The 16,595-nt window shown below is 38.9% G+C and overlaps 2 protein-coding genes across 6 annotated transcripts in view; one reads left to right on the top strand and one right to left on the bottom strand.

Moving 5' to 3' along the window:
* LOC136675347 (rho guanine nucleotide exchange factor 4-like) overlaps window positions 1-2,488 on the top strand; it is a 75,110-nt gene extending 72,622 nt beyond the window's left edge. For both annotated transcript variants that reach the window (XM_066651834.1, XM_066651837.1), the window contains one exon: window positions 946-2,488. In XM_066651834.1, the coding sequence (XP_066507931.1) occupies window positions 946-1,076 (131 nt within the window). In that variant the 3' untranslated portion in view covers window positions 1,077-2,488. The remainder of the gene's footprint in view (window positions 1-945) is intronic.
* Window positions 2,489-2,540: 52 nt separating this feature from the next.
* On the bottom strand, window positions 2,541-16,154 carry LOC136675348 (endophilin-B1-like). 4 transcript variants are annotated; one of them, XM_066651841.1, is made up of 10 exons: window positions 16,016-16,154; window positions 15,566-15,631; window positions 14,741-14,882; window positions 12,549-12,677; window positions 11,424-11,557; window positions 10,904-10,996; window positions 8,352-8,441; window positions 7,883-7,983; window positions 7,106-7,334; window positions 2,541-4,281 (listed from the first exon to the last, which is right to left on the bottom strand). In XM_066651841.1, the coding sequence occupies exons 2-10, from the start codon at window positions 15,626-15,628 to the stop codon at window positions 4,174-4,176; spliced, it is 1,089 nt and encodes a 362-aa protein (XP_066507938.1). In that variant the 5' UTR covers window positions 15,629-15,631; window positions 16,016-16,154; the 3' UTR covers window positions 2,541-4,173. The 4 variants fall into 4 exon arrangements, with proteins under 4 accessions (XP_066507938.1, XP_066507939.1, XP_066507940.1 ...); XM_066651842.1 differs by having other exon boundaries at window positions 16,026-16,059; XM_066651843.1 differs by lacking the exon at window positions 16,016-16,154 and adding an exon at window positions 10,330-10,416.
* Between the last annotated feature and the right edge of the window lie 441 nt (window positions 16,155-16,595).

Below are 16,595 nucleotides of genomic sequence, written 5' to 3'. Positions count from 1 at the left end.
CTGCATTTTTACTCATTTACTGAAGTCGTTCTGTGCTAAACCTGGGGTATACATCTAACTTTAATTGACTGCATTGAAACACTAGTCATGTAGACTTTCTCAACTCTAAATCAAGTAGGGTTTAAATCAAGTTTACACTGTTCTCCTGCCTTCGCTCCTAATTCAACAAATCACCACACACCGAGCCCTGCAAAATTAAGGTTTATGACTTAGTAATGTGTGGACACGACTTAATATATGATTGGAATGAGATAACAAAAAGGCATTAGAATAATTATATGTGGCATATGAATGGGATGTTTTTTTGCAAAATGAATTTAATCACTGCAGCGTTGCATGCCACACACGCACAGTGGAAAAAAAGCTACATCAATTAATGCACTTTCCCCATCTTGTGTAAATTGGCGTTGAAACACGCTACATTACACAAGTGCATATAGCGCCATCTAGTGCTAAGCTTAAATTTGTAATAATCAGAATTGCGAAACGTCAGTACAGATAGTGAAAACGCTTTGGTGTGTTTCTGCACACGTCTGGACGATTTACCGCTATTTTAAAGTTTGAAGCTCCTCTGAAAGACAGTTCCTCTCTAAACCTCTGCTGTGATGCAAATACACAGCGCAGAATGTGCTTCCGGTTTCTGATGAGGATTGGAATCAGAGGCAGCTGTTTACACGGCTGTTATTCTTCTGCTGAACACATTATTTACAGCCTATTCCATTCGGGCTGACAGAAATGTCACTGGCACTGCCTTGGGAGGTTGCTTCTCTGTCGACTGAACGTTCAGAAAAACCGTGTAAACCATGCCTGAGTTTTGAGACCTAAGCGTATAACTTTAATAGGAGTAAATGGAGGGGAACTGTGTAAATCTGTGTGACTTTTCTAAATTCCCACTTCATGTGACGAGCTCTTAACCTCCTTGTATCCTTTCTCTGTGTTTTACAGCTGTGACGAAGCCGTATTATGATTTACTGTTGCGTCAGAAGCACCCGCAGGTCATCATGCTGTCCGAACCCAAACGGAAAACCTCCAACTTCTGGCACAATATTGGACGCTTGACACCCTTCAAAAAATGAGGAGAGCCTGCCCCCGGCCCCAGAGACTCGAGCTTGTGCCTAAATTTGCATTTTTATTCTGTTTTTCTTGAATACAACATTTCGTTTTTCACTTCTCGTGGCAAAAACATGGCCTTCTTAAATCCGCTCAGACTCTCTTATATTCCATATTCTCCAGCTGCTGTGGGGATATTAATTTATATTAAATTATTCACCTGTTTCTGGCAGAAGTGTTACTTCTTTGGGTGGGCATCAATAATAATGTTGCTTTTCTAAACAGGTTATGTACGATGGATATAGACTAATTTTGAGGAAGAAAAAGAACAGAACCACTTCCACAAACAGACAAAAGAATACACAAAACACAGCAGAAAAGAAAAACAGAACAGAAGTGGAAAATGAACAAGAGCATGCTCAAAAAACAGCGAGAACAGTGATTTTTATTTGGATGGACAGGTAATTCCTGGTTTCTGGGGTAATTTATTTTCATCTTGGGCACAAAAAAACAATTTTAAGGAGTGATGTGGATAAAGAAGCTTTTTTGAAAATATCTAAAAACAGGTGAATAATGTGATAATATTCTCACAGTGATCTCAGAGTGAGGACGAGCTCATTTGGAAGTGTGTTTTTGTTTGTTCAATCGAGAAAAGCACTTTATGGGTAGATAATGGTACAATCACTTCGGTTCCTGGACTCTAAGGAACAAAGGAATAAAGGAGTCTGATCAACACTTGTTTCTCTTCTTCACGAATGGCAGATGTCTCTCGGACAGTGGCTACTCCTGCTTGACTGCTACAGCTAAAATTACTTCTAAAACTGCTGAAACTTAACTGCGACTACTGCTGTAAGTCATTGTGCTTGGGGCCAGATCCTGTTCTTCAAAATACACAAAAAAACTTCTGTACATTGTTTTATTATAATTAATATTATTTATTTTCAGCTGTCCGGCATTCGCCAGGTCTCCACAGTGCCCATAAATATAGTTTTTTTTGTATGTGATTTAAACCGTAATTTGCACTGATGTTTTCCAAAACAAAAACAAAAAAGGGTCAGCAAAAATCTCCAGCCGCTACATTACTGTAATCTTCTCTTTAAGTTCTGGACGGGTCAGCTGGGCGCTGCTGGTTTTTGCTGTTTGTTTTGTGTGTTTGTTCACAACATCACAGAGATATTTCACTGTAATTCCCAGGTCACATTTTAAGCAGCTCTCTTTCCAGCCATCGTGCTTTCTGAGCAGTGTCAGCTCACGCGGACTTCCAAAGCTCCTCCGAAATGAACTTGAATGACCTTCTTATCTGGATGTCATTGAGACTCATGGGATGAGGAGGACAGAGACGCATGATTCGCTGTGAAACTCGAGATTTCTGAACATACTGGACTCGAATGCTCAAAGTTAAAGATTAAACATGAATAAAAGTGTGTTTGACAGCTGTCAGATGCCTTTAGCTCTGTTCAAACCACCAGCAAAACAAGACGAGGTGAACACCTTGACATATATTCAAATCACTCATTTACAAATAAGGGACATATGATTTAGCCATACAAAAAAAAATCCTATATCAGTGAATCATTGGAACATTACATAGCTTTCTATTGATTTTGTGGACACTTATCCCTCACCCCATAAACAAAACCCAACCTTAAAACATATCTCCACTTTAAAATGTAATGATTACACTGCTGGTGGTCCATACTAGGAATATATGACATTCTGGGAACTTTTCTTCCTTGTGGACACACACACACTGGATAATTTCACTGGGAATACATGGCTAAAAGCCTATACACAGAAAGCTGTCTAGTGTAAGATTTAGACTAAGTGGTGCTCTGTGCTTGTGTAATATTGGCTTTGAGGACAGCAGTGTGGTGTATAATTATACCCTTAATTTCTGAAGAAGGGACAAGCAGGTGTCCACATACTTTTTTCCATTCCATTTATTTCCTTAAATTTGTCTCTGAGGAAAATCTCATGTTTCCCTGGAGCAGAGCAATCACTACCAGATCAATAATATCAGTCAATATAACATTTATTAAAGCATTACAGCACATTATGGCAGTCTCAGTTAGTTTAATAGGATTTAGTAATTAAAATCCCTCGTTGGCACATGAGGAAAAAAAAGAAATAAGATTTAACTGTAAATTCACTTACAGTTTCAATGGCTGGAGATGGAGAACTCCAAATATGACCTCTTATTAAAATAAAGTCTTAAATCCTGTCTCTCTCCGAGAGTGCTGTGAGAAAATGATCAAATAAGAGATGAGTTGTTCTTTTTTTTTTTTTTTTTTTTTTTTTTTTTTTACTTTTAAGTGATTATATCTTTAGAGAAAACATTTTTTTGGCAGATAATTTATTTCATTTTATATAATTTACTGAACCAAGACGCAAACTATCTGCCTTTAGAATAAAACACTTTCTCAAAAGATAAAGTCACTTACAACAGGACATCTCAGCCCTGGTCTAAGTGTTGCTCTGATCACCAGGAGACCACAGGTGTAAAGAGTGAATGAATCCAATCAAATTAAAAATACATAAGGAAACAATTGAGTATTCTAACATCCTCACAGTGCTCTCAGCAGGAGAAATGTTAGACACTGACTGGATTTAAAATAGTTAGATTTATTAAGAGGTCATTTTCACAGTGAGGCACATAGATTTTAATAAGGGCAGTGTGTTTTGGTATTGCTTTATAGTTTGCGGTAGATCAAACACAGATTACAACGTTTCAAAAGGGGATGTTTCAAAAACAAATTCTCAGTAAAACAGTAACTGTGTGGTCACATTTTCTTAGCTGAAGTTTCACTTTCCTAAACAGCAGTTACACTGACACCTAGGGGCCTGTGTGTGTCAGGTATTCTGTACTAAATTATGTTTTAAAAATTGTTGCCATTATGTGAGTGACCCTGTGGAGCTAAATCTAGTTTTGTTTTTCATCTCATGTGAGCTGCACTTTAATAAATAATCCCTGTGATGGTCCTGATCTCTTTGTTAAACTGCAGAGAAATTTCTGAGTTTGAAACATCCCCCAGGACCCATGTTCTCATTAAAGTCACATCTGGAGTGTGTGATATATATGCGTGTGTGTATGCGTGTGTGTGTGTGTTTGAGAGAGAGATATTCTCAGTTAAGAAGCTCCAGGTATGTAATTGGCACTTTTCCTTTCTGATGGCCTCGCTCGCCCATCAACCAATCAGAATCCATCCCCGGGACACTGCTCACTGTGATTACCTGGAAACAGAAAGACATGTTACACTCAAGCAGCATTTCATTTAAACCAATGACATGAAACTTAGGAACAGCTTACTGAGGTGTATTATAATGTGTGAACACATTATGAATCAAGGACATCAAAACAAACAGGATGTGAAGATAGAGGCTGTGAGAGTAAATGTATGGCGAGAGAACAGCAGACCTTCTTTGGTCTGCACAGCGGAGACATTTCTGGCGCTGCTTTGTCTCCTTGATACATTATGCATTTTACAATCTCTCGCTGTATTTCTGTTTGTTAAAAATACCATCAGCTATCACACACAATCCTATAGGTGGAGCCCTTTTCTGACAACAGCTTCACTGCAAAATAATTCTCCTTATTTACTTATTCTTAAACTATTCTATTTAGACTATAAATGTGTCAGTGTGAGTGCCAAGGAAACCAAGCCTAAAAAGTAACAACGAATCATATTCTTGTTTGGTCCAGACCAAGGGAACCAAACTATTAAGTATAAACACTCCTTTAAAAGAGTCCATGTTTCCTCAAGTGATTTGTCTTCCTGTGATAAGAGTATAAATGGAGGGATTATAAAGGAAAAGGAAGTGTGCTAAATCACAGGTGGTGCTTTTTCAATGCTTGGTTTCAGATTTTATCCTTTTTACAGGATTTCTTGGAGAAGGTCTTTTTCTTCCTATAATAAAACAGTTACACTAACTGAAGCTGTGATTTGATGGCAGGTGGTAAGCAACACGGTGACAGAGCAAAAAGCCACAAAATAGAACTGAGATTTTCTGTCTGTCTATGATGGTGGGGAAACGCAGTTCTAAGCACTGTGGAATGGTGAGTTTGAGGAGAAAAACGACTGTTTGTGTATGGCTGAACTTTAACATTTTAACTGGTCTGAATTATCACACACTGTTTGAATTATCACAGAAACTCATTTGTAACTCGAGTTGTTTAGTTTTGTAGCACTTTCAGTAATGCAGTTAGCCGTCTCCTGAGTTGAGACATTTCCAACTTAAGGGATTCAAAACAGTAAAAATAAGTCAATATTACGCACATATGGAGCAGGAATAGAGTAACATCCTCAACTTGGTTTGTGCTTTTCAACATTTGGAGTTCTCTCCACCGTCTTAAAACAAAACTTCAGATGCCATGAGAGCGAGAGAAAGCCTAGCATATCGCACCAAGACTCTTTGTTTATTTAATCACAAACACATTAGACCATTTTCCAGTGTAAATCCGATAGGAGAGCAGCAAATGGCGAGGAAACGTCCTTAGGATTACTCCTTTAAGTAGCAAAGATATGAAAAAACGAAATGACCAGTTCTCTTTCAAGCATTCGTTTTGGTATTTCATAATGGGGTATGCCTCTCTGCATAGTCCTCAGAATCTGCTATTATCATTACGCCAGGGCCCCATTGGCTGGCAACCTTGACATGGGTGTTGGGGAGGAGCCTGCTCTCCTCCCTATTTAACAACCCACCACAAACCTCTTCTCACTTCAGAGAGCTCATCTTTAAGGCAGGGATCTGCTGTCGCAAGAAATTTTATGGGGCGTCTGGCTCTTTGGGCTTGGCCTGTGAAAGGTCCAATTTAACAACTACAGGCTTGCCTGATAATACAATAAAAAGCATTCAGAGTGCCAGGGCCTCTTCTACTCTAACCCTCTGTGAGTATAAATGGAGGGATTTTAAGGGATGGTGTGTTAAATCACAGGTGGTACTTTTTCAATGCTTAGTTCCAGATTTTATACTTTTTACAGGATTTCTTGGAGAAGGGAAAAGCCTTCTCCACTCTTAAGGTATATTTGGCCACCATATCATCTGTTCATGTGGTATCTGATGGCACGACAGTGGGTCAGCACCCACTGGTATGTCACTGTATGAGGGGTGCCCGTAGGCTTCGTCCAGTGTCTAAGCCACTTGGCCCGTCATGGGATTTTTCATTAGATTTGGAAATTTATAGAAACTTATATTGGATGTCGCTGCGCCTATTTTGGCTCATACAGTACTCAAGTGTATACAAGTGTAGGCTTGTCTAAGAGGCGGCATCCTCCATTGAGAGAGTAGCCTGCTGAAGGACTAAATACAGAACAGGGTTGGCTTTTGAAATTAGCATGTCTGGCAATTCGGGAGTTGGAATATAACAGTGAGATACCAAAACTTGAGATGCTTGAGAACTTTAGATTACTAATGTAACCCCAGTTCTCAACAGAACACCCTCCTTGCTTGAAGCCAGGAAGAGGTGTGCTCATTTTGAATAACCGAGTGACATGGGGGTGGTTGTTAAATAGGGAGGAGAGGAAAACCCATGTCAAGGCTACCAGCCAAGAGGGGCTGGCGTAGTAATATAGGAGCTTCTGAGGACAACGTAGGGAGGCGTATCCCACAGTGAGATACCTGACTCTTGCTATCAGAGAACAGGGGTTACATTAGTAACCTAAAGGTCTGACTGTTTGTCCTCTGACAGAGATGCTCTGTCCCCCACCTTAAGATTTTAGTTTCTACCTACGTTTCATTAATGTTCTCAGCAGCGTGGCGCACAAATAATGGCTGTGTATCTCACAACTACTGCTTCATCCTCTCCTGTCCTGCAGGAGGCGTCGGTGCACATGTATAGAGGCAGTTAAAAGAGAAATGAAGATTGAAAGCATTAAACTACCCCAAGTGACATTACAGGTGGCTGATCACAATTTGTTGCAGCTGATGTGACAGTAGGTATGTGTTAATTGTGGTCTCTGGCCTTCAGCAGTTCATTGTAATCTATAAACATGGGCTAAACACATGGAAAACTAATAGAGAAACTCATTAAATGTTACTATTATAGAATGTCCCTCACCTCATCTGCGAGCAGAGAGAGTTCTGAGCTGCTGGCTGCATCGTAGTCATACAGAACCCGAGCTCGTCGAGGACCCGTCGACCCGCGGAGCTCATTCAGACTCGGAGACGCCTGCCCCTGAGTCAGTGCAGGGGTCATCGCCGGGGTCAGAGTGGGTGGAGCAATGGAGATACTTGCAGAGGAACTCGCTGCGGGAGCATTATTATTGGAGCAAAATATGGACGGCAAGCTGAAGGACACAAAATGAATCAGTTTTAAATCAGGAGAGCAGACTAGATTCCTAGGGGCCTACATCAGCTCAACACATTTTGAGGAGACCAACAAGTACTAATTTAATTTACTGTCTCTGAAGCATTTCAACTGTTTGGCTGATTTAATGTTTTGCTAAATTTAGATGCTGTTTATAAATGAGAATAGAATAGATGTGGAAATGTGGAAATTCATCTTCAATCACTCATGGCATAAAAACACAAATAACATAACATCCACACCCATATACAAAAAGTAGAAGGGGTGGGGGGCGTTCTCAAGAGAATCTCAACAGCATTTGGTAAAAATGATTTCCTAATTTTTCTACTAGCTCTTGGCATACTATACTGTCTGCCTGATGGCAGCTGTTCAAATTGTGAGTTCATTGGATGTTGTAAATGCATTATGATCTTAAAGGCTTTTGAGTACAATCCCTATATAGATCCTTCATAGATCATAGATGAGAGAGCGAGCGAGAGCGAGAAAACAACTATGCTATCAGTTTCTCTGCAAGATTCTGAGACTCACCTGCCGAGCTGTTTCTGCAGATTGACCATGTACTGATAACACTGAGCATAATATGATGCCTGAGCATCAACAAAGTCATTCAGACAGCGCAGGTGATGAGCCTAAACACAAAAAATACATAATAATTGTTTTTATAAAACAAACTAAAACTTAGTCTCTGGCAGTATCTGAAAATCAGGAAGGTAAACGGTGAACAATTAAGAAGGACAAGCTTTGAAGATACGTGAACTCCTTTAAAAACTTCACATTAACACATTACAAACTTTGAAACCTTACAATAATAAATACTTAAACTTGCATGCCTCTCCTCAGTGTAACATTACACTACCTGTCTCATCTCTTTCATAGGCACTTTTCTGATAAACCATGATAAAGTAAACATATGTCAGAGGAAATATAATGAGGTGTAATTTTTAAGGGATGTGATCCACGACTGAAACCCCTGTTGTAAAGAGAGGGAGTGTATTACGTGAGTGCTGCTGATTCCCTCCAGTAAGAGCCTGGTGATCTCAGCCTGGCGATCAAACTCACTCTGCGCTATCCTCAACTCCATCTCTGCCTGAGAAAAACATACAGCATATGGGACATAATTAATTACACTTGCACAACACCCTTGTGTTACTAATGCTGCTTTATATTTCACTCTCATTTAATTTATGTCACTCATATTCCACTTATGTCGCTCATTCCTGATGGACATAAGACTGGAATAAGAGTAACCAAAGTTCAATCTTTCCCACTCTTAGGACACTCACATTCCACAGGTATGTCAATCTTATGTCACTCTTACCTGGTGAACGTCCTCAGCCCAAATCTGGTCGGCATTTAGAAACAACGACAGATAAATGATCAGATTTTGATTTTAAAAACACAGAAACACAATCTCTTTTATTCTCTCATCAGAAGAGAGTCAATAATCCACGGCTTATCCACAGTAAGAGGAGGAGACAAGCACACACAACAAAACAAACCAAAGTTTGGGGTCACAAATGACCATCTCCTCTGGTCAGTGTGAAGTAAATTCCGTTACTGAAGCCTAATCACATGAATACAAGAGTCGTGGAAATATCAGTGTTTGGGGAAAAAAAGCCCAAGGCCACTACCATTTAACCCTTGGTTGAGATGTCATTTGTGAATGGGGCTATAGGTGTCCCCACACTTATTATTTCTAGATTTGGAAACAAAATGGCATACCTGAACGTTTGCTTAAAAGGGCTCAGACTGTCAGCCAGACACAGCAATATCACAGGGAAACAGAAGACACTCACCGTGTGTCTTCTGCTTTCTCTTTTCTCTCCCTCTGTCTCTCTTCTGCTTTCTCTTTTCTCTCCCTCTGTCTCTCTTCTGCTTTCTGCTTTATCTACCGTCTACAAATTCTGACACTTCTGCCTTCTCTTTGGTCTCACATTTTATCTCTCTGGTATATATTAATTTTTATTTATTATAGAACTTTATATTAAATATGTTTTCATGGGGTATTTCAATTTTTACAAGATGAAGTTATTACATGACAATATCCTTTATAAAATTCTACTAATAAAAACAGATTAATACCGAACATCTACAGATATGTCACGACACAGAAATCTGCGTTCTCTCCAAGCCCTTTAAACACAATCTCCCTTCAGGAAATCACCTTAAACCCAGTCTGTATCTCTAATAAATCATTTTCAGAGCATTGTCTGAGTGTTAGATTAATCGCCTCTACAAGGTTTTAGTTGCATTAAAACTCCCCTTCCAGTGTAACCTAGTGTGCATTCTTGTAAACGTGTGTGTGCTCGTGTTTCATTCGTAGGCTCTCAAACCTGTGTTTGTTTTATAAAAACAGAAAATCCCAGAGGTCTGAATCTGGACGGGACTAAAATGACCCGAGTGCTGAGATTGGTGAAGAACAGCCGGTAATTCAACCTGTGGTTTTCTTGATGAGGGAGGAGGACGGAGGACAAACAGGTCAAATATTAAACTCACTTCAGGAACCCCTGGACATTATACCTCCTCCACACAGTGTCTATGCAACTTTTGAGGCATTAAAGTCTTTCTTTTTAACTGGGAAAAATAAATAATTTCTAATTATGTGACTTTAATTAACAGGTATTAGGTTTTTGGGGTTTAACTGAAGCTGGAGGGGGATTTAAAATTATTTAAACCAGTGAACATGCCTTATTCCACTGCCAGATGATTTTTTTTTTTTTGCTTAAAACTAAGTAAAATTATGTACCAATGAATAAGATCTTTAAGCAAACATTCTTTTGCAGTGAATAAATTACTCAGAATAAAGACAAACTTATATTAGACCAAGAGTTATGCTTTTCATAGTGGTCCTTTTGTTTTTTGGACAGGGAGAGTATTCCTATTCTGAGCAAATAATAATAATAATAATTATAATTATAATAATAATGTGCTCAGGGCGAGAGAAGGCTGGAGTTTTAAACACATTAAAGACAAACCTTCAGCCACTTCACATGCAAGAAGCTGAAAAAGTAAGAAAAGTGAGCCACATACTCCTCTCCCAGCAGAGGACTGGAGTTTAGCTCCTGAAGGACAGAGCGCAGCAACAGGAGAGAAAAGCAGACAATAAGCAGCAAAAAAAAAACCAAAAAAACAAACCTATGCTGAACATCACTGTGGGAACAAATCTCCATCTCTGTTAGCCCAATCAGCCTAGAGAACTGTGTGGTGGACTCGCTTTATGGAGCAGGAACTCGATTGATAGACGGAGACCTGGAACACCTTTTATGGGCATCCAGCTCAGACCTGGAACACCTTATGTGGACATGACACCCACTACAGAATTACCACACCTGAATCTTCAGAAGTTAATACTATATTAAATCTAACCATATTCTTCTGCAATGTATTTCGATTAACTTACAGATTTGCAGAGTATGTTTAAGATATTTACTGCTGTGGTGACTGTATCTGAGCTACCTGCTCTGCTTGCTACACAGTCAGATGATACTGGCCTGTGTTTAACTGCTGTGGAAACCAGGTATTTGAAATATCTGAAGTATAAGTACTTACAGCTGATCGAGCATCGGCTACTCTGGCCTTCTTCAGCCTGGTCTTAGCTGCGTCCAGGTCCAGACGCTTAATCTGCAGTAGCTTTCGCTCTTTCTGCAAAATATTTGTATTTTAATGCAACACAAGATATAAATATTATAAATAACTTAATATAATTTAGCATTTTAATAAAAGCACCGGCTTTTTATTGTCTTTTGTGTAACTTCAGAGCTAAAAGCTTCTTCAATAATAAGCTTCTTCATAAATAAATTTAATAACCATACATCCACAGAAAAATAGGAGTACAAATGTTTGTGGGAAAAGCGTATTCTCCCACAAGTGATCAATAACAAATAAAACTTAATCCATACTACTTAACCCTGGATCTAAAGTTTATATTTCAGAACTTCCTCTGAGAGAATGTGCCTTTATCTTCTGCTTTGTTTTCTTTGGCTCAGTGCTTTTTATATCCCTCACTTCTGCAAGTTTATTGTGGGTAATAAAACAGAGCAGCGCTCCAACACTTCCTCCACAGACGTACAGAGATGGTTCTGTAATCTCCTTCAATGAAGTTCCTGAAAGGAGTGAGGAAGTTGATGGCGGAGCTGTGGATGAACTCTTTCTCAGCGCTGCCCAGCTGCTTCTCTGTCTCTCCACATTTAATCAGAGCACTACCTACAAGTCAAAAGAGGGAAGTCGATAAATATTACCAAGGCTAAAAGCTTCTGATTCCGTTTTATTTGTTTAGCTCTGCCCACACAAACATTTCAGCAGCTGGACTGGGAGTGGACTGTGTCAGAACAGAACATAATCATTGTTAGGCACACTAGTGTGCTGCTTTGTGTTTTAGAAAACACCACACATCCAATGATAAACCAATGATAACCTGTTCTACTCTATATCTGGCCTCATAAAACTCCTCAAATTAATCACAAACCTTAGAATTTACCTGCTGTCAGATATAGACATTCATTCATTGTCTGTAGCCACGTATCCAGTACAGGGTTGCGGTGGGTCCGGAGCCTACCCGGAAACACTGGGTAAAAGGTGAGAACACACCCTGGAGGGGGCGCCATTCCTCACATTCGCATACACTCACACATTCACTCACACCTATGGACACTTTTAAGTAGCCAACACCCTCCTCAGATATGTTTTTGGACTGTAGGAGGAAACCTAAGCACCCGAAGAAAACCCACATGGACATGGGGTAACACATCCACCTCCTCACAGACAGTCACCCGGAGTAGGACTTGAACCCACAACTACAGGTTCCTAGAGTTGTGTGACAGCGACAATACCTGCCACCCCAGAAATAGACAGTCAATATTAAATGTAGGAACAAAATATTATAATGTTTATATAATCCACACAATCACTCTGACCGAGTGTAAAAACACAATAGGAGAATTAGGGGGTGACAGAGCATTTTTCAATGTTCAACTGATGCACACGCTTTTTCTGGTAGGCTGTTGATAAACTTAAGCTACAGAAATATACATTATATGTCTATTATTAAGAATAACATTTGTTATCATTCTGTTTCTATTTTTTGTTTGTTTGTTTCAAAGGTTTAATGAATAAGACAATAAATTAATAAAATCAAATAAACAATCAACATTTATTTCATATTGTGGTCTGTTAAACATGGCTGTCCTTGTCTCACCATATGCTGTTCCAGGACCAAACTCGTGTCCGGCATCAATCAGACTCTCCCCCAGCAGCTCGTGATTATTTGCTCGCGTGGGGACTTTTCTGTCAAGCTTTTCATAAAGAAACTCCTCCATCCGGACATCTGCCAAATCACACAAATTCAATTACAGTCACATGAGGCAGCAGGCAGCCTTTTACTCATTAGACACAACAGCTAGAGCACAGCGAGAATGCAGATCAGGAATGATAAACAAGACTTCAACCTCAAGCTTTGATCAGTATCACAGTGTGGAGATAGTACCCTGATCATGTTCAGACAAATTAGAAAGATCTGCATAAAAGAGCTTAGTGTTTTAGCGGAGTAAACACAACCAGAGACACACTGTTAAAACAGAGCAAATCTGTATATGACCTTAAGATGCAATGGTCTTTTTAAATGTGTAGAAACCCATAGATTTTAACAAACATGATTCAGATGTATGAAATTAAGAGTTATTGTACTCTTAATTAACAGCCATAGTAATAACATACAGGTGCATCTAAATAAATTAGAATATCATTAAAAAGTTTTTTTATTTTAGTAATTCAATTCAAAAAGTTAAACTCGTATAGATTCATTGCAAACAAAGTGATCCATTTCAAGTGTTTATTTCTTTTACTGTTAATGATTACAGCCAATGAAAACCCAAAAGTCATTATCTCAGAAAATGTAAAAATTAAAAATACGATTTTTAATACAGGAATGCTGGTCAACTGAAAATATGTACCATATATGCACTCAATACTTGGTCAGGGCTCCTTTTGCATGAATTACTGCATCAATGCGGTGTGGCAGCAATCAGTCTGTGGCACTGCTGAGGTGTTATGAAAGCCAAGGTTGCTTTGATAGAGACCTTCATCTCGTCTGCATTTTTGGGTCTGGTGTCTCTCATCTTCCTCTTGACATTACCCCATAGATTCTTTATAAGGATTAGGTCTATCAAATAGGCGAGTTTGCTGGCCAATCAAGCAGTGATACTGTGGATTTTAAACCAAGTATTGGAACTTCTGGCAGTGTGGACAGGTGCCAAGTCCTGCTGGAAAATCCCCATCTCCATACAGCTTGCAGAGAAAAGCATGAAGTGCTCTAAAATATCCTGGTAGATGGCTGCGCTGACTGTGGACTTGATATAACACAGTTGACCAACACCAGTAGATGACAGATCCCCAAACCATATATCACTGAGTGTAGAAACACACTAGACCTCAAGTACCTTGGATTGTGTGCCTCTCCACTCTTCCTCCAGACTCTGGGACCTTGATTTCCAAATTGAATGCAAAATTTACTTTCATCTGAAAACAAGACTTTGGACACTGAGTAACAGTCCAGTCCTTTTTCTCCTTGGCCCAGGTAAGATGCTTCTGGCACTGTCTCTGCCCATGTCCTGGATACATCTGTGTGCCGTGGCTCTTGAAGCAGAGAGTTCAACAGCAGTCCTTTTTGAATGGCCTTTTCTTGACCATCCTTTCAAGGCTGTCATTATCCCTGTTCCTTAAGCACCTTTTTCTGCCAAACATTTTCCTTCCACTCAACTTTTAATTGAAATGCTTGGATAAAGCATGAGGATGACAATGTCAGAGGTCTTCCCCATGAATGGGTATCCTACTGAACCAGACAAAGGGACCATTTTAAAGGCTTAGGAAACCTTTGCAGGTTTTCTGTGACTTTTGGGTTTTCATTGGCAGTAGCCATAATCATCAACATTAAAATAAATAAACGCTTGAAATTGATCACTCTGTTTGTAAAGTATCTATGTATATATGAGTAATGTATCTATGAGTTTCACTTTTTGAATTAATTAATTTATTTCAATATTAATTAATTAATAATTACTGAAATAAATCAATATTTTGATGATATTCTAATTTATTGAGATGCACCTGTATTAAAACTGTTAAGAAATTAATTTTGGACCAATCAGAGCCAGCCAACAGAGACCTCACTTACAGTTTCTGATTGGGAATATAATCAGATTTAGCTGCTCACACACCTGCTGTAATACTCACCTTCTTCAATAGGACAGAAACATCATCTGAACCAGTCTGTTCAGTCAATTCTACCAAAGCTCTGCTCATCAATATTTACTGCCCTGTTACCCCCATTATTTTTTATTATTAGGCTGCATTATACAGCCACAGCATGTTTAAATCTGATGATGCTCTTACTGGGATTTGGCTGCAGCAACACCTCTGTCTGTCTCATGATTTTCTCTGTCCAGTGTTTAGTGGTGTCGGCTCGGCCGAGCAGGTTCTCCAGGTGAGCATCAAGCTCGGTTCTCTCGGCCTGGCCGAGCTTCTCCTCAGTGAACTGGACAAATAAAAGGACATTCTCAAATAATAAAAAATGATTTTATTTGTTGCCTTTTATCTGTTTGGTTTTTTTTACTATTTGTTAAACTTTTTTATGGCAGACTTATATTTATTATTTTTCAGGATTCATTTCTATGGTAATGTAAATGGGTCTCTCTTTAAATAAATGTGGACTAAAATATACTAACTTACAACATAAATCTGAGACAAAAGATAAATTCTAATTGTCCGTTCCACCTTAAAGTGCGCAGTACTAGCAGATACAGTTTAAGATGGAACGTAGAATTCTAAAAATAAACACTCAAAATAAAACGTGTATCTGACGTCTTCATTATTTAAACATTGCCTGGTGAAGATTAAAAAGATATTGCACGTATTAATATCAATAAGAACCTAAATCTGAGAGCTGTCACTTCTGTCAGTTTTTAAGTGTCTTGTTTGAATTCTCTTTTCCACCTTAAATGTCGTTGCACTTAGGTTAAATCTGCCGTCTGATTTAAGGTGGAACGGAGAATAAGAAACTTGTTTTGCGAGTTAGTCCTCTTATTCATTGACACTTTAACAAATTTTAACAGTAGATGGTCAAAACCAGCTTAAGCCACATCTCGCAAAGTAAATATTTCTGTAAAAGTTGGGTTAAAAATAGCAAGAAATAGGCTGTAAATCTCCCCGAGTTCCTACCTGTACAGCTCGGCTGAATAAAGTCCCAGCGTCCGCCGCCAACCGCCTCACACTGAACTCCATTCACTACAGCAAGGAAACACACTGCGATAAATAAAGGTATTGACTTTAAAATACAATAAGTTATGTATTTATTTGTGTTTATATCGAAGCTTGTGCTGAACCCCGGACTGTTTTTCTTAGAGCACAGCACTGAAGCGCCCTTAAAATCACGTGATCATATGACGTATGAATGTAAGCCCTATAAGGAAATTGATTTGCATATGAGTTTAGCTCGATGGGGGAATGAGATAAGCAATACTAGGGAGTATTTTTACCATAAATTACAGATTCAAAATCATTGTGATGCGCCAACTGTGCTGTACTTGGGAGAAGAGACTGCCGTTGCTAGGGCTAAGAATGTCAGAAACTGCACTATATAACTTTGGAGGAGGAAAGTAAATAACGCACTAATAATTACAAACAGGGCGGCATGGTGGTGCAGCAGGTACTGTCGCTGCAGGGTCCTGGGGATGTTGATTTGAGTCCCGCTCCGGGTGACTGTCTGTGAGCAGTTTGGTGTGTTCTCCCAGTGTCTGCGTAGGTTTCCTCCCACAGTAAAAAATAAATAAATAAAAATAAATAAATAATAATCATAAAAAAACAACAACTATGGAGTCAAAAAAGGGTCAAAAAGATTTTGAGTTTGTAAAACAATACTCACCAATATAACGGACTTTGTAGCAACTACATACACGTAAAACTAAAATCTACAAATGTATTGGAATGCACCAATTTAAAACAATAATAATAATTTAAATTCACAAATGTGAAAAAAAAAAGATTTGCATTTGTAAATCAAATGTCGTGAATGTGTGAATCAGTACCTCTTAAACCGCTTAAAATGTGCAAGAGCAAACGTTTTTAAGGTTCCAAATGTGATAGTGGGAGTTTTTGAATGAGGTGGAAAAAATCCACACATTCGCTTGCTGCATGTGCGAATCTCTTTTTGCAGACGAGGATTTAAGACTCTGTTTTGACGGCCAATTGA

The sequence above is a fragment of the Hoplias malabaricus genome, chromosome X1 (assembly GCF_029633855.1).
Source record: "Hoplias malabaricus isolate fHopMal1 chromosome X1, fHopMal1.hap1, whole genome shotgun sequence".
NCBI classification, from domain to species: domain Eukaryota; kingdom Metazoa; phylum Chordata; class Actinopteri; order Characiformes; family Erythrinidae; genus Hoplias; species Hoplias malabaricus.
This window is presented reverse-complemented; position numbering and strand designations above follow the sequence as displayed.

Bases quoted from the DNA above. Each gene is read 5' to 3' on its own strand.
- LOC136675348 (XM_066651843.1), bottom strand. From the start codon at position 15,628: ATGGAGTTCAGTGTGAGGCGGTTGGCGGCGGACGCTGGGACTTTATTC. The intron at 12,678-14,740 runs GTAAGAGCATCA...GTGATTTGGCAG, and splicing joins GTTGCTGCAGCCAAATCCCA to ATGTCCGGATGGAGGAGTTT. The intron at 7,984-8,351 runs GTAATACACTCC...TTTTGTGTTTAG, and splicing joins AGGGAATCAGCAGCACTCAC to GCTCATCACCTGCGCTGTCT.